At 61.5% G+C, this 27,461-nt stretch overlaps 1 protein-coding gene across 6 annotated transcripts; it reads right to left on the reverse strand.

The window, feature by feature from the left end:
• Window positions 1-960: 960 nt before the first annotated feature.
• Window positions 961-27,447, reverse strand: CHD5 (chromodomain helicase DNA binding protein 5). Of its 6 annotated transcripts, none has more exons than XM_068414278.1 (42): window positions 27,347-27,447; window positions 26,035-26,162; window positions 24,377-24,556; window positions 24,088-24,206; window positions 23,394-23,632; window positions 21,999-22,123; window positions 20,159-20,282; window positions 18,158-18,324; window positions 17,856-18,077; window positions 16,897-17,106; window positions 16,607-16,818; window positions 15,076-15,207; window positions 14,671-14,779; window positions 14,185-14,376; window positions 13,899-14,099; window positions 13,374-13,511; window positions 12,715-12,836; window positions 11,998-12,171; window positions 11,078-11,219; window positions 10,735-10,866; window positions 10,149-10,266; window positions 9,549-9,673; window positions 8,646-8,877; window positions 8,442-8,567; window positions 8,141-8,313; window positions 7,313-7,487; window positions 6,821-6,913; window positions 6,364-6,452; window positions 5,585-5,718; window positions 5,273-5,417; window positions 4,724-4,883; window positions 4,482-4,561; window positions 4,235-4,361; window positions 3,897-3,986; window positions 3,551-3,688; window positions 3,252-3,360; window positions 2,975-3,107; window positions 2,578-2,773; window positions 2,150-2,313; window positions 1,945-2,059; window positions 1,813-1,863; window positions 961-1,529 (listed from the first exon to the last, which is right to left on the reverse strand). In XM_068414278.1, exons 1-41 carry the CDS (start codon window positions 27,408-27,410, stop codon window positions 1,856-1,858), a joined length of 5,862 nt encoding a protein of 1,953 aa, XP_068270379.1. In that variant the 5' UTR covers window positions 27,411-27,447; the 3' UTR covers window positions 961-1,529; window positions 1,813-1,855. The 6 variants fall into 6 exon arrangements, with proteins under 6 accessions (XP_068270379.1, XP_068270380.1, XP_068270381.1 ...); XM_068414279.1 differs by having other exon boundaries at window positions 13,374-13,508; window positions 26,035-26,165; XM_068414280.1 differs by having other exon boundaries at window positions 6,827-6,913; window positions 26,035-26,165.
• Window positions 27,448-27,461: the final 14 nt, after the last annotated feature.

Here is a 27,461-nt window from a genome sequence, read left to right on the forward strand (position 1 = left end):
TGCCCGCAGCCCAAGCCGCCGCGGGGGCCTGTTGCATGCGTCGCCGCCGCCCCCCGCGTTGCCGGAGGTGGTGGGCGCGGGGCGGGGGCGCGAGCGGTGCTGTACGAGGTGCCCACGAGGCGACAACACGAAGCTGTTCCCCACCTGCGCCCCGGCCCCTCGCCTCTGCCCTGCGGCACAGGCACTGGGGGGTGGGCACGGGCTCTGCCTGCCGGGTGGAACAGGACGGGATGGGGGGACAGCCGCCCGCTGAGGGAGCCCGCCGTGCCCCCCACCTCCAGGCTCGGCCGAGCGCAGGGCAGGGCCATGCTGGGGGTCTGGAGGGGTCTGTGTGTGTGTGAGCAACCCCAGCCCCCCCAGCGCACGCCTGCCAGGAGCTGTGTGGATACACGCGGTACCCACAGGTACCCCAAGCTCCACTTACACCTGGATGTATCCACACGCACACGTGTGCACCTTACAAGGGTGCGTACATACATGTCTCCAGCTGTCTGTACAGCGGTGCATCTCCCTCCACCTCTGTCCCTGCAGTTACACCCTCTTTATACAGACATCAATACCTGTTTGTATGTATCAATACATGTACGTAGCCATACATGCTCACTGCTCTAAACATCACATAGATAATGGGTATACAAACACCCAGACGTAGATATGTATATACATATATATCTACATGGCTATATGTACATATCCATACGTATACAGATGTGTACATACCCATGTAGTTATACTGACACGGCTACATACATGTTGGTATGTAGATATATGCACACATGTATGAAAATTACCAATGGATCTATACATACAGGTATACGGGTGTGCACGTGTGTGTGTGCACCCGTGTGTGCAGGCAGCACCGCGCAGGGGCCATGACCGCAGCTGGGACCCCCCGGGGCCACCCCGTCACCGCCAGCACAGCCGCCTGTGCCCCCATGGCACGACGCCAGCCCTCGCCGCCTCCTTCCCAACGGGTTTATTAAAACACAGAGAACAGAAATGGGGACACAGGGAGCACGAAGGGACCGTGGGGTGTTCCGAGAGCTGCCATCAGCCTCAAGCAAGAGCCCGCCACCGCGGCACAGCCGGTGTCACCACACTCGCAGGTGTCCCCATCCCAGCCATCCCCCCCTCCCGCCCACGTCACCTCCGGACCCCCGGCCTTGCCACGGCTCCGCAGCGGGCATGCACTTGCCCCAACCCCATGAGGACACGGGCACGGGGTGCCCCAGAGCAGCTGGGAAGCAGGCGCCCGCCGGCCTCCCCTCGCACCCCACACGCGGCAACGAAACCAGACACGAACACGGTGACCCTGCCTCCCTCCCCGCCCACACAAACTCTTCAAGTCTTCGATAAGAAAGTGCAAAAAACGTACACGGAAATGAAAGCCCTGGCCGAGCCGCTCCGGCGATGGTGGGGGCCGCGTCGGTCCAAGCACACGAAGCGGGAGCAGGAGAGCCCGGCAGCAGCTCATCCTCCACGCCGGCACGGCCCCTGCCCTTCCTCCAGCGACGGGGCGGCTGTCGCTGCTGTGAGGAGAGGGCAGAGCTGCCCGTCAGCCAGGCTCTGGACCCTCCTGCGCCAAACCCGGGGCAGGGGGAGCTCGGGCATGCAGCCCAGGGGCTTTGGGAAGGATCCCCCCACTCCTGCCTCCGCTGCCGGCACCTGCTATGGATGCTTGAGCCAGAGGCCGCATCCAGACACAGGTCCCGGAGCGGAGCCCCTGTACAGCCCCCGCCCCACTGCGTGTCTGCACACGTGGCCACGAGACCCCGGCGAAGGGAGCGCGGGGAGCAGCGAGCGCAGCCCTACCTCGGCTGGAGATGGGAGCTGCGGAGGCAAGTCGTGGGAACGGCTAAATATCTGTGAGAGAGAGGAGACGCCTCGCTCGCCCGCCGTCCTGCGGCGATGCTCCCGGGAGCACCCGCTCAAACCCCGACCTACCGGTAATGTACGGTCCCAGCGGCATCTGACTGTAGTTGACGATCCCGCCCGGCCCAGGACCTCGGAAATTCGGCCCAAAGTTGTTGTTGTAGATCTGGGAGGAGCCGAAGGAGCCCTGGGAGGGAAGGAGGGAGGAGAGCCGCTGACCTGCAGCCCCGGCCCCACCGCCACCCCCGGCAAGGGGCTCGGGCCCGTCCCCGCTGACCTGCTGGGCGGCAGGGTCCCCCCCGCGGGTGGCCAGGCGGCTCAGGATGCTGCGCTCCGACATCTGCAGGCGGGCGGCCACGGGCGGGATGCGGGACAGCATGGAGGGCAGGCGCGTCACGTCGGCCTTCATGTCGCTCAGCAGCTCCTCGAGCTGGTTCAGCACTGCGAGCAGAGGCGGCGCTCAGGCCGGGGGGACGCCCACCAGACCCCCGGCATCCCAGCCCTGGGGACTGGTGAGCTCCAGCAGCCGGCAGCCGATGGCAAGGAGCACCACGGACCCCACCACCCCCGGCTTTCCCAAGCCCTCGCCGGCAAAGGGAGCTGGGGAGGAGCAGCAGCTCCTGACCGAGATGGGGACAACCTCCCGGCTGGATTTCCCCATGGTCAGCGGGGTGGCAAACCCTTCCCGGCCCCTGGGGCACGCACCCTTGTGGAGGACAGCGTTGGCGGGCTTGTTCCCAGCCAGGGACTCTTTGGAGAGGTGCTGGTGGCTCTCGGCAAGGCACTCCACTTCAGCCAGACGGGCGTTCAGCGCCATGGCCGGGTGACTGGGGTCTTGGGTCATGTTCAGGTACGCAGCCCTCCGCAGCTGCTCCTCGATCACCAGCGCCTGCTCCAGCAACTGGCGGGGGACAGGAGGGCAAGGAGTCAGGACCAGACCTCGCACCAGTGTAAACCAGTACGGCTCCAGCTGCCCAGGCTGTTTGTGCCAGCACAGCCCCTGCCCTGCTGTGCACCCCCCGGCGGGCTGCCCCTCGGCTCTGGGGCGCCGCTCTGGTCCCCCCCCCAGTAAGGACTCACCAGCCCTAGACCCACAACTCGCCTTGAACCGCCGGGCAAGGAACTTGTTCTTCATCTCGAGGTAGTTCCCCTTGTGTATCTCCGACTTGAAGGGCTCGTTCAGGATCACGTAGCGCGGGTCGTTCTGGATGTCCTGCCAGCGGGCGTAGCCGTGGCTGGTGCCGAGGGAGCGTCAAGGGCAGAACCGGCCGGCCGACGGCGTGCCCACCACCGCGGCGCCAAGCCCCCTCCCTGCCCATCACCCCAGCTCCCGTGCCCCGCACAGCCCTCCCGCGCCTCGCCGCTGAGCCAAAGGGTACGTGACGATCCCTGCCAAGAGCCAGTAGTCGTGCCGGCGGTGCCAGATGTCGTAGATCTTGCCGGAGGAGATGGCAGCCCTCTCCTCGTTCTGCCACAGCGTGTGCAGCTCTGCGGAGGGAGCGAGGCAGCCCGGTCAGGCGGCGGGGCGGCCGGGGCATCGCGCGGTGCCTCGGGCAGGGCAAGCGGTGACATTTCCCAGGTAGCCAAGACCCCTCGCTGCTTTCTGAGCGGCTCCGTTTCCTGCCCAGGGTCAGAGCTCCCGCGCAGCAGCGGCCGGTGCCTCGCCTCCTGCCCTCACCTGTAAATCCACCATCCGCAATGTTGAACATGAAGCGGAAGTTGACGTTCCTGTCATCCTTCTTTCCATCCTCCTCCTCCTCTCGGTCGCCGTTTTGCTGCGCCTCGCTCTGCTCCTCCTCCACCTTGGCATCCTCTGCTTGGCAAACACAAGAAATGGCGCCTGTCTAATTGTACCCCACCAAGACCCACCGGTGCCACCCTTGCCCTGTCGGCTGCCAGAGGAGCTCCCCACTAACGCCGCTGTCGAAGCCACCAGCCCGCGCCCCGCTCCACAGCCGACCCCCTGCCCTTGCTTTGGGGACCCTCCGCACCCCTCCTCGCCCCAAAGCCTCCACGCCCCTCACCTGGTTTGACTTCCTTGTCCTCCCCTTTCGCTGGGCTGCTGCTCAACTCGGGCTTCTCCAAAGGCTTCTCTGTCTCTTCAACCCCCTCATCTGCAGAAGGGAACGGGACGATGAGAAAAGCCCAACGTGCAAAATGCTCTTCAGGGAACAACTTACTTGTCTGGATAGACCTTCCCTTTTAAAGTGATTATACTGTTTGTATGTTCAAGGTGTCTGAAGAACTTCTAACAGAATATTCTTCTGCATTTTATCAAGAAAACATATTTAGAAGCCCCAGCCACGGCCCAGAGGGGAGCCCGTGCACCGGGACCACGTTCATCCGAGCCACCGACACTCACCTTTCCCCACGGGCTCGGGAGAAGACTCAGCCCTTTCGCTCTCCTCTGGCTTCTCCTCCCTCGGTTTCTCCGTGCTGTCGCAGCTTTCTGGCTGCTCTTCGCTTTCCACCTCGGCACTCGCGGGCACCTTAACACAAAGCGCCCACACCACATCAGCCCAGCCCTGCCCCTTCCTCAGGGAGCTCCAAGTTTCCAGGCAGGCCACGAGAAGGCTTCCCAGAGGAGAGGCTGGAAGAGGCCACCCTACCTGGCTGTCAGACACCCTCCTGGGCTTCTGCTCCACTTGGTCCCTCTCCTCCGGGAACCCGAGCTGTGCTTCTATCCTGTCTGTAGCAACGGCGAAGCAAGGAAGCTATTGAACAGGGCCCCAGAGGGCTGCGCATGCTGCCAGGGCAGGCAGATACCTGCGAGACCTTCTGGTGTCTTGGCCCACCTCCCTTCCCAAGGCAGACCAGAGCCACCAGCCCCTGGCAGCCTGTAGGCACCCACCTGCGAGGGCCACGGGCCCCGTATGCGTATGTGCCGGGCTGGCCGGGACCGGGGTGTTGGGATCTGAAGACACAATCTCGCTGGGCTTCTTGCTGTCCGGGCCCTCGAGGATCAGATCTGGAGTGCTGTACTTCCCGTTGACGTGCTCAAACTCCTGGACCTGGGGCGGACACACACCATCAAGTCAAACACAGCGGAGGCGTTTCCAGCCCGGTGCCGCAGAGCCGGCGCGTTCAGGCTGCTGCACCCGCAGACCCACGTGGCAGGACCCCACACCCACCCCGCCACGACAGCTGACACTGCAGCTCCGAGACCCAGCACGTCTCCATCGTGATTTCTCCATTAAATACCCGCTCATCCCATGTCCCTCCCAGGGAAGAAGCGGCGGGGTTTGAAAGGCAGTTTGCGTTACCATCACCTATACGTTTATGCCAACAACGGGCACTGAGCCAGGGGGGTTCAGCAGGGGAGCCCTGGCAAGAGGCATTCAGCAGCCAGCGACACCCAGGACACACCTGAAACGGTACATCTAAGATTTTACTCACCCACCTTCTTCCTTACTAGTGACATGACTCCTATCCGAGTCAGCACGTGCTGGCGCGACAGCCCCTCCCGGGGGACGCCGTCCGCAAACGTCTCGGCACCGTCTGCCCCGGGCTCACACAAGTGTCTCATGAAGAGAGAGACGTACGCCCTGCGGAAGGAGAGCAGACCTCAGCCCAGCGTGGCCCCTGCTGAGCTGAGCGCCCACCTGCCTGCTCTCACCCCTGGGTGAGGGCAGGGTCTCATGCCCAGGCTAAAATTTAGCCCATCATAAAGGGAACCACAGCCCTCGCCCTGCCCGCCCGGGACCCCCCGTACCTGAACTCCTTCTCGCTCTTCCCTCGCAGGTCCCTGACCAGCCAGTGGGAGTTGAAGGCGTCCTGGGGCGGCATGCCCCAGCGCATGATGGCGTTCAGGAAGGCCTTGCGCTGCCGGGCGTTGAAACCCAGAACCTGCGGGGAGCGGAGGGTCACAACGCGGCCTCGGGGCGTGTGGCACCTCAGAGCCTCGTGGCTGTTACAGGGGTGCTGGACCAGGACTTGGCATGGAGCAGTCCAGCCCACAAGCCCCAGGCAGCCCTGGCACAGTGGCATCATAAAATCCCAGAACCGTTTTGGTGGGAAAGGACCTTCAAGACCATCGATCCACCCGTTACCCCAGCACTGCCAAGGCCACCACTAACCCATGGCCCTCAGCACCACATCTCCACGGCTTTTAAATCCCCCCAGGGATGGGGACTCCACCACTGCCCTGGGCAGCCTGTGCCAGTGCTTGACAACCCTTTCAGTGAAGAAATTGTCCCTGATCTCCAATCTAAACCTCCCCTGGCACAACTTGAGGCCGTTTCCTCTTGTCCTATCGCTTGTTACCTGGGAGAAGAGACTAATTCACCTGGATACTACACAAACTCCCACAGCAGGTGATTGATGCCAGCTCCGAGTTGCTGCCTTGTATTTAACGGTTCAGTTTTTCATTAACATACACACCTATAATCCTGTACAGCTATTACAAGCACGTAATTAGAATGGTGAAGGCTAAAGAAGCCACATTTGCCCTTAAGACTCACGACTCGTGCTCTGGCTGAGGCTGACACTCACCTCGATATTCCCCCCAACTCTCGCCAGCAGAGGAGGGAGAGGCTTGTCCCGGTCACTCTTCAGCTGTCTCCGGGATTGCCTTCTGCCACCTAGAGACAAGCAGCCTCCGTGATGGACGGGCCCAGCAGCGAGGAAGGACGGCCAGAGCGCTCCCGTGCCCCAGGCGTCCCGGAGCCGACCCTGGGCAGAGCCGCAGCCCTGGCTGCAGGGTGCCCCCCACCCACCCGTACCAGGCAGGGCCACCAGACCCAGGTCCTGCAGCGGCCAGTGAGGGGAACAGCCGGCTGCCTTCCCTGCCCCGGGCACCTCCTCACCTGGCAGGCAGGCGGGGACACCTCCCCCTGACCGGGGGCCCAGCAGTGCACCAGTCCCTCAACCCCGATGCTTCTGCTGCGCCCGAGAGCCGGGGGCTTCCCGCAGAGCGAAATCCCGTGGAGCATCAAACGCATCAACTCACTCTGACCTTCCGGCCTCTCTTCAAAGTCTTCATCCTCATCCTCGGAGCCAATGGAGTACTCGGACTGATTGTCGGAGAGCTCGTCCTGCCACTCTGCAGAGCACAAGGGAAGCCAGGTTAAGAGCACCCAGGGAGCGGGACCCTGCCCGGGAGGGACACACAGGGCAGGCGAGAGCACCCGGTGCCAGTCAGCGAGAGAGGAGGACACAGCAAAAACCAGGCAATCACACTCTCAGGTTTTCCAGAATTAATACTCCCCTACCCAGAAAAAAAAACAATTTGAAATATTTTTCCCCACAGACAGGTTTTTCCAAAATTCTTTCAACAAAAAGAGAATTTACAAACCAAAAATAAAAAGAAAAAAAAAAAAATCTTCAAAGAATTTCTATCCTGGAAACTTCAGCAATCTGGGCAGCACAGAGCCACGGGTCTACCAGACTGCTGAGGAACAGCTGGCGACCCACGCTGCCCGCCTGAGCCCAACGGCCGTACCTTGGTCCTCCTGCGAGGCGTCGTTGTAGTTGACCTGCTTGCGGATTCTCTTCCCTTTCCCCAAGTTCCTGGCCAGATCTTCCTGCTGCTGCTCATAGTGGTGCCGCAGCAGCTTCTCCCAGTAGTCGGGGTCCACGTTCTCCTCTTGCTTGATGATCTCGCGTTCCACCTCCTCCTGCACAGCAGGGAACGAGAGGCTGGAGATGGGGCAGCCGCAGACCTGCCCGCATCACCCCCCTGCCTGTCCCGCGCTCACACCGAGGGAAAGCTGTGGACCTGCAGGTTCTGACCCCAGAAGGGCAGCCTGCCACCAGCTTGGGAGATGGAGAAAGGAAGCCACCAGAATATCTCAGGTTGGAAGGGACCCGTAAGGATCATCGGGTCCAACTCCCTGCTCCTCGCAGGACTAAAACGAAACCACATGACTAAGAGAGTTGTCCAGACTCTCCTTGAACTCTGACAGCAGCTCAGATCCCAGCAGCGCACTGCATAAGCAGCACCAAGCCCACCCCCAGCCTGCAGGGGAAGGGCCTTCAGGACAGAGGAAGGTGCCCATGGATGCTTTGATCAAAACGAGTCCTGTGCCGGCAGGGACAGAGCCCGGCGCGCACCGTGGGCTGCACAGGACAGAGACAACTGTCCCTGCTCTGCCCGGGGACCCCCAGGTCTGGAACAACCTACAGCAGTCCTGCCACAGCGAGACAGAGAGCAGGGGGGAGTCCTGCCCGCACCGAAACACTCGCGAGAACAAGAGAGGGAGGGGAAGAAACACAGACAGAGGGAGGTACAGAGAGGTGCGATTGTAAGACGTGATACTGAGCACATTACCACACCGTCCTCTTCTCTCACAACATACTGGGCCACTTTAAAGGAGCTGAGATACTCGTTCATGTTCTGCAGCTCCGTGTCATCGGTCGCGTCCTGGTTTCGGTCCAGAAGCTTAGAGATGGCAGCGTCGTCGTAGTGGATCACGCTGCTGTCATCCACGTCCTTATTGTCACCTGGGGGGCAGAGCGAGGGCGATGGAGGTGCGGATCACCGTGCCAGAGGCAGCCGCTCCCAGAGCCAGGGGAGCTCAGGTTGGGCTCAGGGAGGGGGACAGGTTGCCCCAACAAGGGGGGCTACACACCTGGTGGGGGGCCCCCGTGCTTTTTTTTCATGCCGGGAGTCACTGCACCCCCTTTGGTTGACAGCGTGTCAGAGAAAGGGGTGACAGCATCGGGCATGGCGATCCGCTGCCCCTGAGACACCGTGCCTGCGGGTGTAAGAGGAGGAGAGTGAGCCCCAGCAGCTCAGCCAGGCCCTGCCTCACGCAGAGCATCCCCGGCCTCACCTTCCACATCATCCTTGAAGAGCTCTTCTGTCCCAAACTTGAGGATGTCGTCCAGCTCTTGCTTGGTCATGGAGCCCGACTTGGAGCCAAGCCCCGGGCGGACGACCAGGTGGGTGAGCATCATCTTCCTCTTGGCCACCTGCGTGATGCGCTCCTCCACGGAGGCTCTGGTCACGAAGCGGTAGATCATCACCTTCTTGTTCTGCCCGATGCGGTGAGCTCTGCTGAACGCCTGCGGGCGGAGAGCGACGCTGGTCGGGGCTGCACAAAGGTCGAACTCAGCATTCAGGCTGCTACGGGGCGGCGGGGGGCGAGAGGGGCTCCTCAGCGTCCCTGTGCCAGCCCCACGGCAGGGTCTGCGGGCAGGCAGCGAGGGCACGCCGCCCCAGGGACCCTCCGGCTCCGCGGCACCAGGGCCACGCTGCTCCTGCACCAGCACCTCCTCTGGCCCAGGGCCCAGGGCCAGGCAAGGCTGGCACAGATGGATGGCAACAGCTCTGGAGAGGGATTTCTCCCAGCCGGGAAGCACGGGAGGGACATGCATTTCTCTTCACTCTTTTCAGAGGCACTGGCTGCTCGCCTGCTCCAGCTGCCGTTTCCCCTCGGCTAGGGGCTGCCCCCAGCTTTTGGCAATGCTCCCCGAAAGAGGAGGGGACGCCTGGTTGCGAACAAGTGGCAGGAGAGAGCGAGAAGCCCAGGGAAGAGAGACAGTTTGATGTGCCAGGTCCCTGCCCCACTGCCGACAGGCCAGGGCAAGGGGCTGCTGAGCAGAAACGCGCCCCACAAATACAGCTGAAAGCGTTGGCAGCTCTCAAGAGGAGACCGACCTCCCTGCGCAGGGTGTGCAGAGGGCAGAGCTCGGGGGTACTTACTACACGGGGAGGAAAAGGAAAAGTCAGAAACCTGGATGTCATTGTGGGGGTTCCAGTCAGAGTCATAAATAATGACTGTGTCGGCCGTAGCAAGGTTTATGCCCAGACCGCCGGCGCGGGTAGAGAGGAGAAAGCAGAACTGCTGAGCACCAGGAGCTGAGAAAGACAAACCCACGGGGGGCAAACGGTGAGACAGAGAGCGGCACAGCTGACGTGGGAAGGTGCAGCACCGCGCTCTGGGGGTAGAACTGTGGGGACCGCTGGGCTGAGCCGACAAGCAGGGAAGGCAAGGGGTGAAAGTACATCATTCCCTGGGAACCAGTTACTGCAGAAAATGGAGCTGCAGAGCTGAAGGGGAAGGTCTGTCGTGTACCGAGGCCTTGAAGGGAAAGGCAGGGACGCTCAGCGTTCATTGTGGGACACAGCTCGAGGGCGTAACGACACGGTACGAGCAGCCCCTGCACCTCAGAAAGCTGGACCTGCCAGGTGTGGCACAGCCGACACGCAGGCAGCCCTCACTGCCTGTCCCACGGCACGCCGGGGCTCCGGGGCACACCAGCCCACCCGCTGCTGGCCACGTGCTGCGGATCCACCCCGCGCCCCCTCCCCGGTGAGGTCGAAAGGCGAGTACCGTTAAACCTGTCGATGGCCTCCTGGCGCAGGCCCCCGGTGATGCCCCCGTCTATCCGCTCGTACTTGTAGCCTTCGTACTCCAGGAAATCCTCCAGCAAGTCCAGCATCTTCGTCATCTGCAGGGCGAGGCGATGCTGGCATGAGCGGCTCCCTGTCCCCCCCGCGCAACCCAGGGTCCTGCCCTGCCCCAGCCCAGAGGCCACCGTGGTGGTCATGCCACCAACAGCACAATACGGCTGACCAGCAACTGCCAGGGAGCGACACTCGCATCTTGTCTTCTAGAGGCAGCTTTGCTGGCGTGAGGGAATGGTGTCTGAGCGGTCCTCCCCGAAGGGGAGCACTGTTACTGTTATCTCCTCTTTACCCACAGATAAAAGGGTTTTAAACATGACAGGGAGCCCCTCTGGAGGGAGCTGGGACGCAGCCCATCCATCGTGACTGCCACGGCTGCCGTGCTGCCTGGGGGACAAGCTGCCGCCAGCTCTTCCACCTATCTCTATCTGTTCCTAGCACAAAATTCTCATATAGGACAGAAAAAAATCCTTCTAAAACATATTTATTATTAATCCTTCCGCACAGCTCACCTGGGAGAAGATCAGAACTCTGTGACCCCCGTCCCGCAGCTTCTTCAGCATCTTTTGGAGCAGCATCAGTTTCCCGGAAGATTTGACCAAAGAATTCCCATCGTAGGATCCATTGGGCAGGACCGGGGCCTCCTGTGAAGGCATCCCCGTTAGCCTCTTTGAGGACAACGCTCGTCAGCTTCACGGAGAAATTCACGTGCATTTCAAAGACAAAATCCTCGTATGAAACCACCCACATTAAAACCCACACCGCTAACCAAAGCAGGGCCATGGAAACAGCCCCCACCAACCGCTCACACACAATATTGTGAAAGGTCTCCCGGGTCAGATACAGTTGACATACCACCGCGGCCACGGGGAAGAGGTACGGGTGATTGCAGCACTTCTTCAGGTCCATCATGATGTTGAGCAGCGAGACCTGGTTCCCACCGCCTTTCGAGTTCAGGGCTTCGAAGTTCCTCGTCAGGATGAACTTGTAGTACTTCCTGCGGGAGTGGGGACAGAGAGACACCCGGGTTAATTTGGCCAGACTGGCACGAAGAGGACAGCACTGAATTAAACCCCACTCGTGTCACTGGAGCCTCAAAAGGGACATTTGGATGTTTTTTAAAAGCGATGGTTCAGCACCCTCAGCCCGGGTTTATTTGGTGGCTCTGTGGACACCACAGCCCCTGTACACAGGACGGATGTGGGGGCACAGCGGCTGGGAACGCTCCGTGCTGCTGGGTGTGAACCGAGCCCTGCCCCACCGTGCTGGGAAGAAGCGACGTGCCCTTTCCTGCCAGCCCCCCCGTCTCGTGCCCTTCCCTGCCAGTCCCCCCGTCTCGTGCCCTTCCCTGCCAGCCCCCCAGTCTCGGCAGAAGAGGCTGAAGCTGAGCGAGTCAGCCCCACACAAAGGGAGCCGAGCGAGCGCTCCCCGGGGCAGCAGCGATGCTCCAGGGTGACGCCAGGCCAGCCGGCGGCACAGGCTGGTGCCCAGTGCTGAGAACACAAGGGGGTTCAGCCTCGGTGCTTCCTCCGTGCCCCCCAGCACTAGCAGAGCCAGCTGACAGCCCGCCACGCATCAAACGCCTCCCGCCGAGCAGCCAGGACTGCGCGGAGCTCAGTTTAACCAGGCTGAACGCGCTCCCCGCTGAGGCATGAATCGCTCCAGCTCTTCCCGCAGCAGCCCTGAGGACAGCGGGGTGTCTCTGGGCTGTTGAACCCCCCCGACACCCCGCCGTGCCGCAGACCCCCCCGGGGAGCCGCGCTGGAGCTGCTCACTTCTGCATCTGGCTCAGCTCCACTCTCACAATCAGCTCCGTCTTGGCCGGCATGTTCTTGAACACGTCTGCCTTGAGCCGCCGCAGCATGTGGGGACCCAGCAGGTCGTGGAGCTTTTTGATCTGGTCCTCCTTGGAGATGTCTGCAAACTCCTCCAGGAACCCCTCCAGGTTACTGCGAAAGCAGCCACAACCACGCAGTGCTGAGTGACAGCGGGACGCGTGAGAGCAAAAACAACTGTTTCTTTATGACTTAAAAAGCAGCAGAGCTCTCACGGTAAGCCATGAGGAAACGCTCCTCAAGCAGAACAAAAGCCAGATGAAGGAGTCACACTCATGGCTGAGGGGAAATTCGCACTAAATGCACTAACACGAGGCCTGAACAAGTTCCCCAAAGCACCTCCGAGAGAGGGAAGAGAAGGGCAGGTCTCAGCTCCTCACTCACAAACCTCCTGACCGACAGCAAGGCAATACCTCCCCACAGGACCCCAACAAGTAGTAGTGGATGGGAATAAATCTGGGGTTACATAAAATGTGTGTGTAGCTGCTACAACAACACGCTTTGCCGTCTGCCCGCGGCGCCCACCAGTGACACCAGCACAGCAGTGACTGGGTCCAGGCACCCGCGCAGGCAGGTGCCCCAGGAAGGTGGAAACCTCTGCTGAGCCCAGTCCCTGCGGCTCTCCCTTCTCAGGGTGGGGGAACTGATGCAACTTACTTAAACCTCTCCGGAGTCAGGAAATTGAGGAGGTGGAAGAGCTCTTCCAAGTTATTCTGGAGCGGAGTCCCGGTGAGCAGCAGCTTGTAATCGATCTTGTAGCTATTTAATACTCTGAAGAACTGGGGAAAGAAACGAGGTTAGGGGAAAAGAGCTCCGAGGAGCCCATCAGTCACCTGGGGACTCTGCAGACTGCGCACACAGGGACTCGGCAGTGACCTCTCCCCCGCCGGGCACGCGGAGCAGACCTGCTCCGAGCCGCCCCCACCGAGCACAGGCAGCCACCCCGAACGTCCCCGGGTCACGCCGCCTGCCTCCTCCTGCACGGGGGATTGTGTGCAGGTCCCAGGGGCCAGAGGCTGCATTAGCCTGGGGCAAAGGGGAGAGCAAGGAGAGGGATCGATTCCCTTCCCCAACAGCTCATCAAAGGGCTGTCAGGCTGCCAGGCAGGCAGCCAGGCTGCCGCCTCTTCCACTGCTGAAGGATTTTTAATGCCACAGCATGTTAAAGAGAGCAAACCCACCGAGTGGGCCCCAGGCAGAGCCTGTACGAGGTGAGGGCATCTTTCTGCTCACAGGGAGGAAAGCACGGAGCAGCAGACCGCTGGTGCTGGGCACCAGCCACACCACAAAAATCACTCACAAACGTCTGCTACCTACTTTGGACTGGTTGTTCTTCAGCCTGTGCGCTTCATCCACCACCAGACAGGCCCACTCAATGGAGCCCAGCACCGCCTGGTCGATAGTGATCAGCTCGTAGGAGGTGAGCAGGACATGGAACTTGATCTGCGCTTCCTTCTGGAGGAGCAGAGCGAGAGAAAAGCCGGGGTGAGGGAGCAGGGAACGGGACGGCCTCCACCTTTGCTGCTGCTCTGTGTGACCCAAGGAGAAAAGGGGGGGCTGCCCGCACTGCTCTGCACAGCGCCAGCAGCAGGGCCCAGGCACGAGTCGTGCCAGCAGAAAATCTGTACCCATCTGAACGTTAGACTACAGAAACAGAAAAGGTCTGGCAGAAATCTTTAAAACTCATCACAAACCTCCTGCATTTGTAATCAGTGCCAGCTTCCCTCCTTGGAAAACACCCGATTAGGGACATAACCAACCTCCCCCTCCAGGTCAAGTTCTGCCCTCTCCCCTTCTTGCTGATGGTTAAAGTCCTGGGCAGGGCACAGACTTAGCTCCCACCTTCATCCGGAAGACCTTCTTCCCACTCCGGATGGCGTTGTCTTCAAAAGAAAACTCATTTTCCCGGATGACCGACCGGCTTTCTTTGTCCCCCGTGTAGGTCACAACGTAGAAGTCGGGCGCCCACATCTCAAACTCGCGCTCCCAGTTGATGATGGTGGAGAGAGGGGCGCTGACCAGGTACGGCCCTTTCGAGTGGCCCTGCTCGGGGAGACAAAGCCCAAGCTGTTCTCCCCGTGCCGAGCAGCTCTCAGCCGCCTCGGGGGCTGCTGGATGCTCCACTCACCTCCTTGTACAGGGAATACAAGAACACAATAGTCTGCACCGTCTTCCCCAGCCCCATCTCATCGGCCAGGATTGTATCTGTCCCTTGGGCCCAAGAAAATCTCAGCCAGTTTAGCCCTTCCAGCTGGTAAGGATGGAGCGTGCCTCCCGTGGCGTCGATGTACCACGGCTGCTTGTCAAACTTCACCGTAGGCTGAAAAGAGACAGACACGACAAGGAGCAGTGAGAACCAACTCCCCCTCCTTTCTCTGTGGCCAAGCGCATGCCTCTTTAGCCTTGTGACACCAAACAGCCCCAAAAAAGATGCAGACACGGTCCCCAGCACAGCCCAGCCCCCAGGCTCCTCACAGCGAAGCCACCCCAGGGCTCTGAATGAAAAAACCAGGAAGGAACTAGAGGAGAAAAAGGTAAGAGGACGGGGTGGCCAGACAGAGCCCCTCTCCCTGGGCTCACACCCCGCTGTGCTGCCCCCGCCATCCCCACTCACATCCACGAGAGGTGTTTCCGGAGGCTTTTCCAGCTTCTCCTCTTTCAGCTTTTTCCCTTTCTTGTTCAGCTTCTTCAGAGGACGCGTGTCCTCCCCCAGCATCAGCTCCCTGCAACAGCCAGCGTGCATCAGGAAAAGGCAGGCGGGCATCCCCCCCCGGTCCCCACGCCGAGGGACACAAACGCCTCTCAAACTCCACTGTCTTCTCCCCACGGGAGCTTTTCTGGCCCAGTTACCACGGGCACTCATGGAGTGATAATTTTCCCCTCCCAATAGTCCACGCAACGTCATCCAAAATGAAGAACAGCAATCTCATCAGGTGCTCAGAAGGGGACACCTCCGAGTCCCTGGTTGTCCCCAACGCCCGCGCAGGCTGCCCCGGCTCCACCGCTGGCTGCCTCGTACCTGTGGTTCCAGTAGAGGTGTTTGAGGTTTTCGTAGTAGGGGATGTCTATCTCGTCCATCTCCCAGGTGCACTGGTCGTAGGGCAGGTCCTTCCACTTGATCAGGTAATGGACGTCTCCCTTTTTATCAAAGCTGTAAGGCAGGGCACAAAAACCCAGACAGTGAAGGACGCCCGACACCCAGGAAGCAGCTGGCCATGACCTGCTTCCACAGGACTGGATGCTTCACCCTCTGCTTCTACCGACAGACCACGACACCCAAGCAGAGGCAGAAAAACATAAAGAACGTATCGACACTTTCCAGGTGAAACGCCTCTTAGCCTGCTGTTAAATCATTAAGCTTTCAAGGCTGCTCTTCCATTTCACCAAACCACTTCATTTTCCTGCTACCAGGACTGGGTACACACCAGCACTCACCCTCTTTCTCCTGCAGCATTCACTTACGCTGAAAAATGAATACACACACTACTGAGACTGATTATACGTCCACGGAGAAAAAACCCTTGCCTGATTAGCAGACAATGTAAAGCTCGCACGAAAATTAGCCAGGCAGCTTGATTTATTTCCTGCCAAGCAGCCTCCGAGCAGAGCTGCCACCTGAAATGTAGAATTCAACAAAAAAGCATCTCTAGCCACTCGATGCACAAAAGCCACCTGCACAGCACATTTCACACGCGGGAAAAGGAACGCGAACGCCAAGGCTTTGTAAGGGCCCCAGGCACCTGCTCTGACTGCTCTCCTCAGGCACCGTCCCCGTCACCACAGGAGGTAAGTGGGAATCACGCTCTCGGGGACATGTAGGACACCAGTCCCTGCCAGTGCCTCACCTTTGCCCTGAGTGCAGAGGTGCCGTGGGGCTTCTGAGAGGAGCAAATGACCCGCACGGGAAGGGGCTGCTCCAAAGCAGCTTCGGAGAGCGGCAGCAGCCACAGGGCGCAATCGATGGGAGCAAGACCCATCACTGGCTGCAGCAGCGATTTAGGGAATGATCAGGCTGTAACAGGGACCCAAACCATGTCTGGGAAGAGCGGGACAACTCTGTGCACCCACCTTTGGGAGAATGTATTATCTCTAATTTTAACGAGCAAGGTAGCGGAAATGAAAATAAGGCAGGTGTGGATTCACCCTGGCCTTGGCTTCACCTCGGGGGCAAACCTCCACGCAACAGAGACCTCGAGACAAGCCAGCAGCTGAAACTCCACCAGCCAGAGATTTTGGCTTTGCAGGACGGCAAGAACTTCCCAGCCCCAGGGGGAAGAACAGAGCTGAGCACATAAACCCCGCAGCAGGCAGACCCAGGGGCTCAGCTAACGGTAAACCATCTGAGAGCTGTGCATGAAGGGAAAACCCATGGAGAGCACAGAGCTGCTGCTCAAAGCTTCGCCTGCAGAGCTCGCGGGGCCCCGGGAGCGCGGCAGGGCTCACCCTCGCCATCTCCCTCCCCGGCTCACAGCGGCGTCGCTCAGCGCCGGCACTGCCAGGGCTCAGGCACCCCGGCACGCGCCTTCCCGTGGCCCCCTCCCGCCCCTCACCTGTGGTTGAGGATGCGGTGGATCATCATCCACTCGGGCTTGATGCCGTAGCGGTAGAACCGCTCCTCCATCTTGGCGTACTGCGGGTCCTTGTTCTTCCGCTTCTCCCGCTGGCTGTCCTCGTCCCCGGAGCCGTAGTCGAAGGCCGGCGGCTCCTCCATGTCGTTCTTGCGTTGGTAGTTGCGGTACATGACGGTGTGGTAGAGCTCCAGCTGCGGCGGCAGGGAGCCGCGCTCAGCCCGGGGCGGGGGACCACGCGGGGGCACCGCGGCGGGGACGCGCGGGCTCACCTGCAGCTCCTTGACCCAGGAGCAGTGCCAGTAGGACAGGCCTGCCCACTTCACGAAGAACTCGCGCTCCGGGAGCCCCCCCGGCACCTTCGGCGGGGGCAGAGCCAGCTCCGCGGCCGGGGCGGGCAGCGCGGGCGGCAGCGGGGCGGCCGGCGGCTCCTTCCAGGCCCAGTGCAGGATGCGTTGGACTTTGCCCTTCAAGGGAGGGCACTGGGGGGTAAAAAAGCAAACAGGCAAGAGCGCAGAGTTTAAGGTGAGCCCCCGTCAGGGGCTGCGGGGAGGAGGAGGGCAGAGCTGGAAGGCAGAAGGGGTCTCGCAACGCCGAGCGGACGGCAGCCGGCCACGGAGAGCCCGGCCAGGGCTGCTGGGAGCGGGCACGGCCTGCACCCAAAGCTGCTGCCAGAGGGGGAGCCCAGGGCAGAGAGGGACCACGGATTCAGCCCCGGCAAGCCAAGCGTGGCAAACCGGGCAACCTGAACGGTGCCAGAGCCTGGCTGCATCTACCCCCTCCGGGCACGAGCAGAGCGGTGCCCGGGCAGAGCCACTCAGCTGCTGTTTCTAACGGGGCAGAGAGGAGGTGGCAAGGGCGAGTGGGGCGGGCAGAGGCCGGCCGAGCTGCAGCCCCTGTGGGGAAGGGCTTTGCCGCCGGGCAGAAAGGCCCCCCTGCACAGGCTGTGCGTGAAATGGGGCTTGGCACCTTGTCCCAAAGCTGGCGGGGATGCTGGCAGGCAGCAGTCCCCACGGGAAGGCTGCAGAGGTGGCAGAGCCGGCCAGAGCCACCTCGAGTGCACGCAGCCAGCCGTGATGCTCCCCCAGGGATGGGGCTTGAGGCCAGGGGCAGGACGCCAGCCCCGCGGCAGGGCAGGGGGAGAGGGTGCGAGGGGCAGCGGCGGCCGGGAGACCCTCTCCCGGGCGGGTGCGGGTGCAGGGGACGGGCGAGGAAGGCTGGTAACACTCACTGTACAGCGCGGGCAGAGCCATTCACCGTTTGGGATCTCGGGCAGCGGCGGGTTCAGGCAGTGGAGGTGGTAGGAGGACGGGCAGGTATCGCAGCACAGCAGCTCCCCTCCGTCCTTACAGACCCGGCAGAACTCCATGTGGTCATCCTCCTCCTCCTCCTCGCCGCCTTCGTCTTCTTCCTCCTCATCCTCCTTCGGCTCCCACTGGATGCCCTCCTTCTCCTGGGGAGGCACGGCCAGCGTAACGCCGAGGGTTCCCGCCGCCCGCCCGCCCGCGCCCACGGGGCCCCGACCCCACTCACGCAGTGGGGGCAGCTCCACTTGCCCTCGGGGGCCCGCTCCAGCTCGGGGTCCAGGCAGACGAGGTGGTAGGCGCGAGGACAGGTGTCGCACAGGATGATCTCCCCTCCCTGCTGGCACACCTCGCAGTAGTCCTGGTGGTCCGTCTCGTACCCGTCCCCTTCTTCGACTGCAAGCAAGGGACAGGCGCAGGGTCAGGGGGCGGCAGAGCCGCGGGCTCTCCCGGGAGGGAACGGGACACTCGCTCCTCTACGACACAGTTAAGGAAACACGGAAAGCGTTTCGCCTCGGACCCCTCCTGTGACGTCCCCCTACCTCTCTGTCCCTCAGCACCACAGTCCATCTTTGCACACAGCATCATCTCACCTCTGTCTCTCTTTCTCTCTCCACACTGTATCATCCTTTGGTTCCTTCAGGCTCTCAATGGAGAACGCCAGAACCTGGAGAGGTTGCAAGGGAGGCCAGTCAGAGAAACCTCCCCAGGTACCGGCGCCACCAACTGCAAACGCACCATGCAAGGGTGACGTGGCCGAGGAGGAGGAGGTGGCCTCCTCTCCTGGGACGACTCTGCTCTTCCTGGGTGCTCGCTGGCACAGAGGCAGGAGCTCCCTCAACTCAGCGTGGAGGGAAGAGGAAGGGAGGGACAAGGCCTTGCAAGTGCCACAACGGCTCGTCTCAATTCCCAGCTCTGCTACAAACTCCCGGCGCAGACCTCAGACCTGCTGCTCCTCCGGCACGTGGCAGGAGCTGCCTGGCTCCAGCACGAGGGCCCTCGTATGGCAACAAGCCGGGAGGAGAAGCGATGCCCTTCACACATGAGACGTGGAGCCAGCCGGCCAGCCCTGCCTCACCGACCGACGGGGAGGCTGCCCACCACCACGCACCAACCGTCCCCCAGCCCAGCAGCCGCCCGTCCACTTCTCGGCAGCAAAAACTCATCGGCAAAGCTAAGAAGCCAAAGGACGCGCCTGGATCTGAAGCATCTCATCCCGAACGAGGACATAAAGTAGAAAGGGAAACCAAAGACAGCGTGGGAAACTGGGCAGGACGGCACCAGGAAGCCTGGCAGGGCGGCACGGGGCCCCGGCAGTCCCCGTCCGCGCTCGGAGCGGGGCTTGGGGCAGCTCGGCGCAGGGGGGCTGCTCTCAACGGCAGCACGGGGACGGAGGTGCCATCGCTCAGAGTCCACCCACAGCCCTCCACCAGGGAAGGGAGGGAGGAACACGCACACAAACGTGGCCACGCAGCCGCTGGCAGACCCCGACAGACGCTTCCCACCGCTGCTTGCGTGCCTCCCTCTTCCTACACCGCTACCACAGATCCACCGCCTGCCCGCTGCTCACTGCACGTCTCACGCAGACAAGAAGTCCCTCGTCTCAACGCTTTCTCGCCCGCAGCCTGCCCTGCTCCCCCAGCAGCTTGCCACAAGCCACATCTCTCCAGGGGCTGCTCCTCACAACATCACCTCCCTGGAACCTCCACAAACCCTGGAACTTTGCTGCCAGAGGACAAATCCTGTCAGGATCACACGTGCAGGCACGGTGCCAGCTGCCCACGCTGCCCGTGACGCACCCCGGTGTCCAAAGCGCAGGCAGGGGGTGCCCGGGGTGGCTGGGGCAGGCCGGCTTTGCGAGCCACGGCACCACAGCAGGGCAGAGCACTGCAACCACGGCTCTCCCAGAGCAGCTCTGAGCAGTGGCACAGAGCTGGCTCGGGGGCAGGTGAGCCCCAGGCAGTGGCTGATGGCTGGAGAGAGGCTCGGAGGGAAAGCTGGCTGGGAAAGCCTGCTGGCGGGCTGCTCTGCCAGCACCGTGGGGTGAGCCGGCACCCTGCAGCAGGATCCAGCCCACCAGCAGCGGGTCTGGACACCCCACACGAGCACAAGCACATCCTCTCCCACCGAGCCAGCGCCAGACGCAGCCTGGAGCTGCCAGGGCCGGGAAAGCACCATCTGAAGAGGGAAGCCCAAACAGAACAGCAACAGAGTACAAAGGATGGCCTACTCCTCTTTTTCTTTCTCCTCCTCTTCCCTCTCTTCCCGAGGCCAGCCGAGCACTCGGAGCGCACGGAGGAGCTGTTGATGCTGGCACTGTCGAAGTCGGATTCCTCCCGTTCCTCCTCTTCGCTCTGCAGAGGGGAAAACCAAAGCACGCACAGTCCAAGCGCTGGCACCCCAGCCATCGCTCCTCTGCAGCGGAACAAACCCCCCAAGACCCCCGCAAAGCCCCGTGGGACCATCGCCCAGCGGCTGAGCCCCTCGGGGCACCCTCCCTTCCACGGGAACAGGCTGGGCAGGGCAGCAGGGACGGTGGCAGGGGGAGCGCGCTCCTGGCACAGACAGACGGGGTTCGGAGGAGCGTGCCACAGGGCATTAAGACACAGGGAAATCTCCTCTGCCAGATCAATGTCCCAGCCAGGCGATCACCCCGCGTAGATCCAGACTGTCACAAGAGCCTGAGGGCAATTACTGCTCAGCACAGCACAGGGACAGCCTGTCCAGCTCACAGCACCACCAATGCCCAGTCACCGAGCACACCTCAGAGAGCATTTAAAACACATAAATCAATGAGTCAGGTCCCTGGTGGGCCTCCCTGACAAGAGGCAGGCTCTGGGTTTCCCCTGCAGCCCGCCCTCCCCGCTAGCACCAAGCACAGAGGTACCGCAGGGTGCCAGGCACGTCGGGAAGGGCTCAGCACCTCGCGGGCATCGGCCAGCTGCAGGAGCCCACTGCTGTGACCACGTTATCCTGGGTGCAGACACCCAGAACAGAGACACGACCCCCCGCTCCCACTGCTGGGCAGCCAGGGCCCCCCTCACTGCCTGGCAGAACTGGGCTCCCTCTCTCAACACACATCTCATCCCGTGCCAGCCCCTCTGTGTGCGTGCCCGTAGGCAGTCACGCCTGACCTTCACGTGAAAGGATTAAACAGGCCCCGCACCCAGCGGCGTCAAAGCCCAACAACGCCTCTGAATTCTTATTCTGGAGACTTGTGCATGCAAATCCCCAATGTGCACACTGCTAATCGGGTGCTCCAGCTGCAGGAGCCAGCCCCAGCTCTTTGCAACCCTCAGAAAGGCTCATGCCCGGATCTAGAGTGCACCCGGAGACAGGAGGGATTTTCTGTGATGCAGGATTGAAAAGACACAGCAGCGAGTGGCTGCCTCGCACTGCTCCTTCCCTCCAGCCTCTGACACAAAGGTTGTGTTATGTGAGCTAGAGCTGGAGGGACAGCGAGCTCCAGTAAGGGTGAACTAACGGGATTTTGGTCAATAATATTATCAAAACCTACAAGAGTCCCACCCCTACTCAATAGCTATTTAAGAGATTTATTCTTTAAAATGCTCTGCCATTCTGTAAAACACACCTGATACCCGTGTGCCGACACGAGCAGGCACACAGACTGCAGCACACAGACTGCAGCAGAGCCCTGCTGCCCTGCTCTTACTGGGAAGCTCTGGTACCCCTGGGCTACGCTGCGGGATCACAGATGCCCGGAGGCAGGCTGTGCTAATGTCATTAACGCATTGGATAATTCCCTTTGACGTACGGTTCAGCTGGAGAGCAAGCCCTGAAGAATTCCTTTGCAAGTGAAATCTGAAATGATGGCGTGACCAACCTCATCACTGAAATTAAACGTGGTTATACAATTTTAGCAGAAATTGTGCTCAGACACATCTTTACAAATCCGAGCCTGGACACAGCTCTCTCCCACAGGGACGATCGAACACGCTGACCAGAGGCTGGCGCCTGGCCGAGGGGCACGAAGGAGGCTGTGACAGCCCCTGCCCGAGGGGGGCTTCTAGGGGAGGGCTCGTTCCCTGCCGCGCCCCACGCACACTTACAGAGGAGCCCTTTTTCCTTTTGCTGGGGATTCCTCCAAACCGGAATTTGAAGCCTGCCATCTTTTTCCCCTTTCCCTTTTTCTTCCCATCTTTGGAGCCCTTGATTTTCTTCCGCACGCCCGGACCTGGAGGAAGAGAACACTTGTTTGGTACTCTACAAACAGCCGTCCCACATCACCCCCTACCCAACCCCAGGATTTACAGGGAAGATGAGAGTGCACTGGGGGCCACGGGGAGCAGGGCAGCAGCTCACACCATCCACAGAGCACGTCCTCTGGGGCACAAGGCTGCAAGCCCAGACCCAGTGCTTGGGAAGAATCGGGGGAGAAACGCATCTGCCCTGGGATCCAGGAGAGGGACAACAGCCCACAGGGCTGTGAACACCAAAGAGGGACCCGGGGGTTCTGCAAGGCAGGGAGAAAAGAGGGGGCCACGGAGAGGCAGGGACGCTGTGCCAAGCCCACCGTGCAGCTCCGAGCCGCTTGCTCAAAACCTCTCGAGGCGTCAGGAACCGACTGCACAAGTGGAACAGCGACCTTCCCGAGGAGGAACACGGCCCAAAGGGAGACCCCTCCCTTCCCCACTCCTGCCCAGCTCCTACAGCGATTCGCACAGCCCCTTCCACGCGTGGGGAAAGCAGCACCAATCTGCTGTCAGGAAGAGGAAGATGCTTCCAGCAGGAGAGCCCTTTGGGTACAAATCAGACCCTTTCCAGAGGGGCTCCTGCAGATCTATACGGCTGGCTCGCTCCTTGCAAGTGGGCTTTGCAGACAGTCACCTCCCACCCAACTGCTAGAATAACCCCTTTACTCTGAAGAAGAGCTGCAGCCTTACTGCCAGCGCCGTTCCATCACTGGACTCCGTGCCATCTCGGAGACAAAGCACCCGGCTCCACTGCCAGATGGTGCATGTTCATCTGGCCAGACCACACCTGCTCTGCCAACGCACCCCTGCCCTAGTGCCGCTAACCTACAGGTCCTCTCCAGCTGCACACTGGGCTCCGAGGACACCGCTGGTTTCTGGAGGGCTTTACCACCCTGCAGAATCCCCCAGGAGAGAAGACGGCACAGAAACACACGGCCAAATCACTTATTTAAGATTTAAGAATGAAATTCAGCATTAATTGCCACAAACTGCCAAAAGCCCAGAAGGTCCAGGGGCTGCCAGGGCGATCTGCCATCGGGCACAAACCACAGCCCCCTCTGGGACTTCGGCAAGGGGACGGGAGCTGCAGACACACCTCTGGCACCGCCCTCGCTTGCCCAGTTTGCTGAAGCACATCTCCTGCCCAGAGACGCTTTCCCACCTTTGCCAGCCTGGATGTGGCTGGCTGGCTGGCTCCGTGGCACCAGTGAGAACAGCCCCTCCGCCCAGCCCACCACGGCGGGCACCTACCCTTGCCCTCCTTGGTCTTAGCCTTCCTGATGACGGCGGGCAAGGCGGGCTGCTGGGGGCTGGCGGCGAGCGGCGGGGCAATGGTGACCGTCTCCACAGCCGCGGCAACGGCCGCGGCCGCCGCTGCTGCCGAGCTGCCCTTGAACGGGTTGTTGGCACTGAACTCTCGCCACTTGGCACCAAGCACGGTCATCATCTTGGACATGGGGATCTTGGGGTTCTTCTTGGCGATCAGAGGCCTGCAGGGCAGGGGAGAGGGAGCCTCGTGGCAGCAGGTTGCTGTGGCACAGTGGTACCAGCTCCGCTGGGAAGGCAGCAGCAACCAGGGCTTTACTAAACAAGCAAACATACATGAAGGAGCACACTTGAACCTCCTCAGAGACCACCCCTCCCTGAAATACCTGTTGTGTTTTCAATGGCTCGCAGGACAAGCAAAAATTTGTTATTGCCACTCAATTTTTCTCATGAAACTTTTCAAATAAGCACAGACAATAAATGGGGTTTTGGAGAGAGAGAGAGAGGAGACAGACACACTCCAGCTGCTTCCCAGTCAATCCTGCGACTAAGATGGAGTCCTGAGGACTGAGTCAGGCAGGGAGATGCAACAAGGAGCTCGCGATGCAGAATTGACTTCACTGAGCAATGCCCAAACCTCAACCACGGCCCACCGCCCCATCCAGACCCAGTTTCCTACCTGAGAAACTGGCTGAAAGCCTTGTAATTAGTCAGAGTGTGATAATCTTCTTCTGAGAAAATGTAATCGACGTCATCGAGGCCCCATTCCTCCATCAGCTGGGCCGAGCTCTTGGGCTCCTGTGGATTTACAGACATATGAACAGACATGACCGCGGCTCTGCAGAGGAGCAGCACAAGGCTGGGTCTGCCACGCGCTCCGGCTCTGCACGAGGTAACTCGCAGGGACCCGGCCACACCCTGCGGCCTCACGCTCCAGCACCAGCTCAGGGTAAAGGAATCTCTGGTACCTTTAGCCCTCCATCCTCGTTGTCATCCTCCTCTTCATCCTTCTTCTTCCGTTTTGTTTTTTTCTCCTTCTTGTCCTTCAGTTTTTTCTTCTTCTTTTTGTTGGGGGAATAGTCACTCCCTTCACTCTCAGATTTCTCCTCGATCTCCTCTTCGTTGTCTGACATTTCATTGTTGCTCCCCTAAAACGGAAAGTGACAGTGGAGAAGGAGCAGGGCCTGCCCCCACTCCGCTCCCCGACAGCAAACCCTCCCAGCCAGCACGAAGCAACTGCCGTCACCAGCCACAGCCAACCCTCCCTCGAATAACCCTGCCGTTAGGCTGTGGGAAAACACCACGGAGATCAGATGTGGGCACAGCAAGAACCGCCTGGCCACGGGAGACACAGACAGAAAGGAACCCGTGGTTTATCTGGAAGCGTTTCCTCGGGGCAGGGCTGCGCCCTCCCCACGGTGCCAAGCCCCTGGTAATGCCCCAAAGCCCACGCTGCCATGACGAGCTCTGGCCCTTCTGGGCTCAGAACAAGCCCAGCCTTCCCTGCCGCGGGCTACCGACAGCTGTGGTTGGGCACGGAATCGCCGGTTGCCATGGCAATTGCTGCAGTACTGATGCTCCGCTCCCTGCTCTGACAAGGACCTTCGTCTCCACACGCCGAGGTTCAATCCGCAGCCCCGTCACCTTACGCAGGTCCCTCCTCACCCCACGGCCTGGGGCTGCTCGGTGCCCACCAGCGGCGACAGCACCGGCTTCTCCCTGGCCTCGATGGGCGAGGGAACGGTCTCCGCAGGCGGAACCCAGGTTGGTTCCCACTGCCCACCCAAGACACCAACCAGAAACACACGCACGCTCCATGTCCAGCCTGTTACTCTCTGCCCACCCCCAGCGAGGCAGCAGCCAGGCTCGGCACAAGCCGCACAGGTTCCTGCTGGGCTCAGGCAGGCCGGCACCGACAGCAAACGACAGCGGTGAAAATACCACAGGGTTTTATTTTATTCTTCCCCCCTAGAAAAGCAGCATAGGAAAAATATCCACCCAATGATGGAAGAGGCACGGGGAGCCCAACAGCACTTCCACGTGCCAAATCCTGGAAGCCCCTACGCTGTCTCGCTTGCAAAACGCCCTGGACAAGCGCGGCCGACACCGATGCCTGCAGAAACCCCCAAGCCCTGCCCCGGCCGTGCCCCCAGCGCAGCGGTTTTCATCTCCCTCCTCAGAAACACAAGCCCCAGACGCCACGTCGGTACAGGACGGGCCAGAAAGATTTACTGCCTGTCCCCGGAGACACCAGCAAGGAGGTGCTGCACCGCAGCGCAGGCAGGAGGGCTTTGATAGAGGGGACGGGCAGCACCACCGCACGCAGGCGCCACTGCCGGGTCCCTGCCGAGGGAGGGGGCAGCCACATCGCCGCAGGAAGGCACCGCAGCCACTGCTTCCCCCAGCTGCTCCCCAGAGACCGCTCGTAGGGCAGATTTCCACCCCAGAGCCCCTGGCTCACCGCCCTGGGCCAGGAGAGCACCTGCATGGCAAGGGCACACCCTGACAACGCTCCCCCTTTCCATCCAGACACCCAAAGGTGCTGCCACGAGCACCCTGAGCACCCTGCCTCTGTGCCACGGCCGAGAGGAGCCCCCCAGCCCGGCGTGAGAGCATGCAGCGTTACCTCCTTCTTCCTCCTCTTGATTTTGGCAGCCTTGCCGTCTTTCAGCTTCTTGGATTTCTTTTTTTTCTGCACAGCGACTTGCTCTTCTACAAAAAACTCATCCAGTCCTTCCAGCACCCCATCGTCTTCTTCTGGGGACAAAAGGGACAGCTCACACGGACGGACTGCACAGGCACACAGGACACCGTGTCCGTGTTCATCCTCTCAGGGGAGCACACCCGAGCGGCAGCACCAGGAGCTCTGTGGCCTCTCCAGAGAGCCTGCGACCACCGGCTTCCACCGCTGCCCCAAGGGAGCCCTGGCAGCGTCCTGCCCAGGAGCGTACGCCCCAACGCTGCTCGCACACAAACACCCCAGTTTGGCAGTCTGCGTTTTGCCCTCGGGAGATGGGGGCACAGGGATGCCCCCGCGCCCTGCCTGCCCTTCCTGACCCGGGCCCGCAGGTGCTCAGGGAGCACCAGGCTTTTACCTTCGGGATCGCCAGGTAAAGCCCATTAAAACAGATTCAACAGAAGGCGAAGGAGGACGAGGAAGGCCCTGCGTGGAAGACGGGTGCCACGGCCCACGGGAGGTTGTTCTGCCGTGGCTCCACGCTCGGGGAGCACCACGGGCACCCAGCCGGGCCGCGTGCGCCAGCTCAGGGACCCCAGCCCCGGGCAGAGGCACGATCCCAACACACGATCTCACCTCCGGTCACCGGCACCTCCCCAAGCCCAGCGAGGCCCAGCACCCCGGCCAGGCTTTCCATCTCTTTAAGGCCTACGTCAGTGTTTTTATTTTTAATTTCTAAGCTTATGCAGTAAAACACTCCACAGCCGTCGGGACAGACCTGTTTGGCTTCGAGCCGTGCCAGTCTCGGCTCCAGCGGGGCAAGCGCTGGAGCTCCACCGAGCTCACCGGGATGGCGGAGCCGGGTGGTGCCGGTCACCCACCCCGGCGGGACCAGCCCGACCCTGCCCGTGCCGCAGAGCCCCCGTCCTGCCGCAGAAGGGGCCCGGGACAGCCCCTCCGCCGGGACAGAGCGGGGGGACGGGCTCCGGGGGCGCAGGGAGGGGCTGGCACCCGGGGCCGACCCCGGCCCCCCCGAGAGGAAGCCGCGGCACCGCGAGGGCGCAGCCCGACGCTCCGGCCGAAGCCAGAGCCGCCAGCTCCGGCCGCCGCACCCGGGCACGCCCCGCTCGCCGGGGCCGCCGCAACGGCACCGCCGTCCGCTCGTCAGGCGCACCGACGGGCGGGAGGCCGAGGGGGGCTGCCCCGGCCGGGCCGCGCCCCAGGGCAGAGCCCCGCGCCCCCCGCCCGCCCCCCCACCTACCCGACACGTCCTCCTCGTTCTCCGCGTCGTCCAGCAGCTCCCGGCCGGCCGCCGGCCCCCGCATACCGGGCGGCGGCTGCGGCCCGCGCCGGGGCCGAGCGGCGGGTGCGGCCGG

The sequence above is a fragment of the Nyctibius grandis genome, chromosome 17 (genome assembly GCF_013368605.1).
Source record: "Nyctibius grandis isolate bNycGra1 chromosome 17, bNycGra1.pri, whole genome shotgun sequence".
In the NCBI taxonomy this organism is placed as follows: Eukaryota; Metazoa; Chordata; class Aves; order Nyctibiiformes; family Nyctibiidae; genus Nyctibius; species Nyctibius grandis.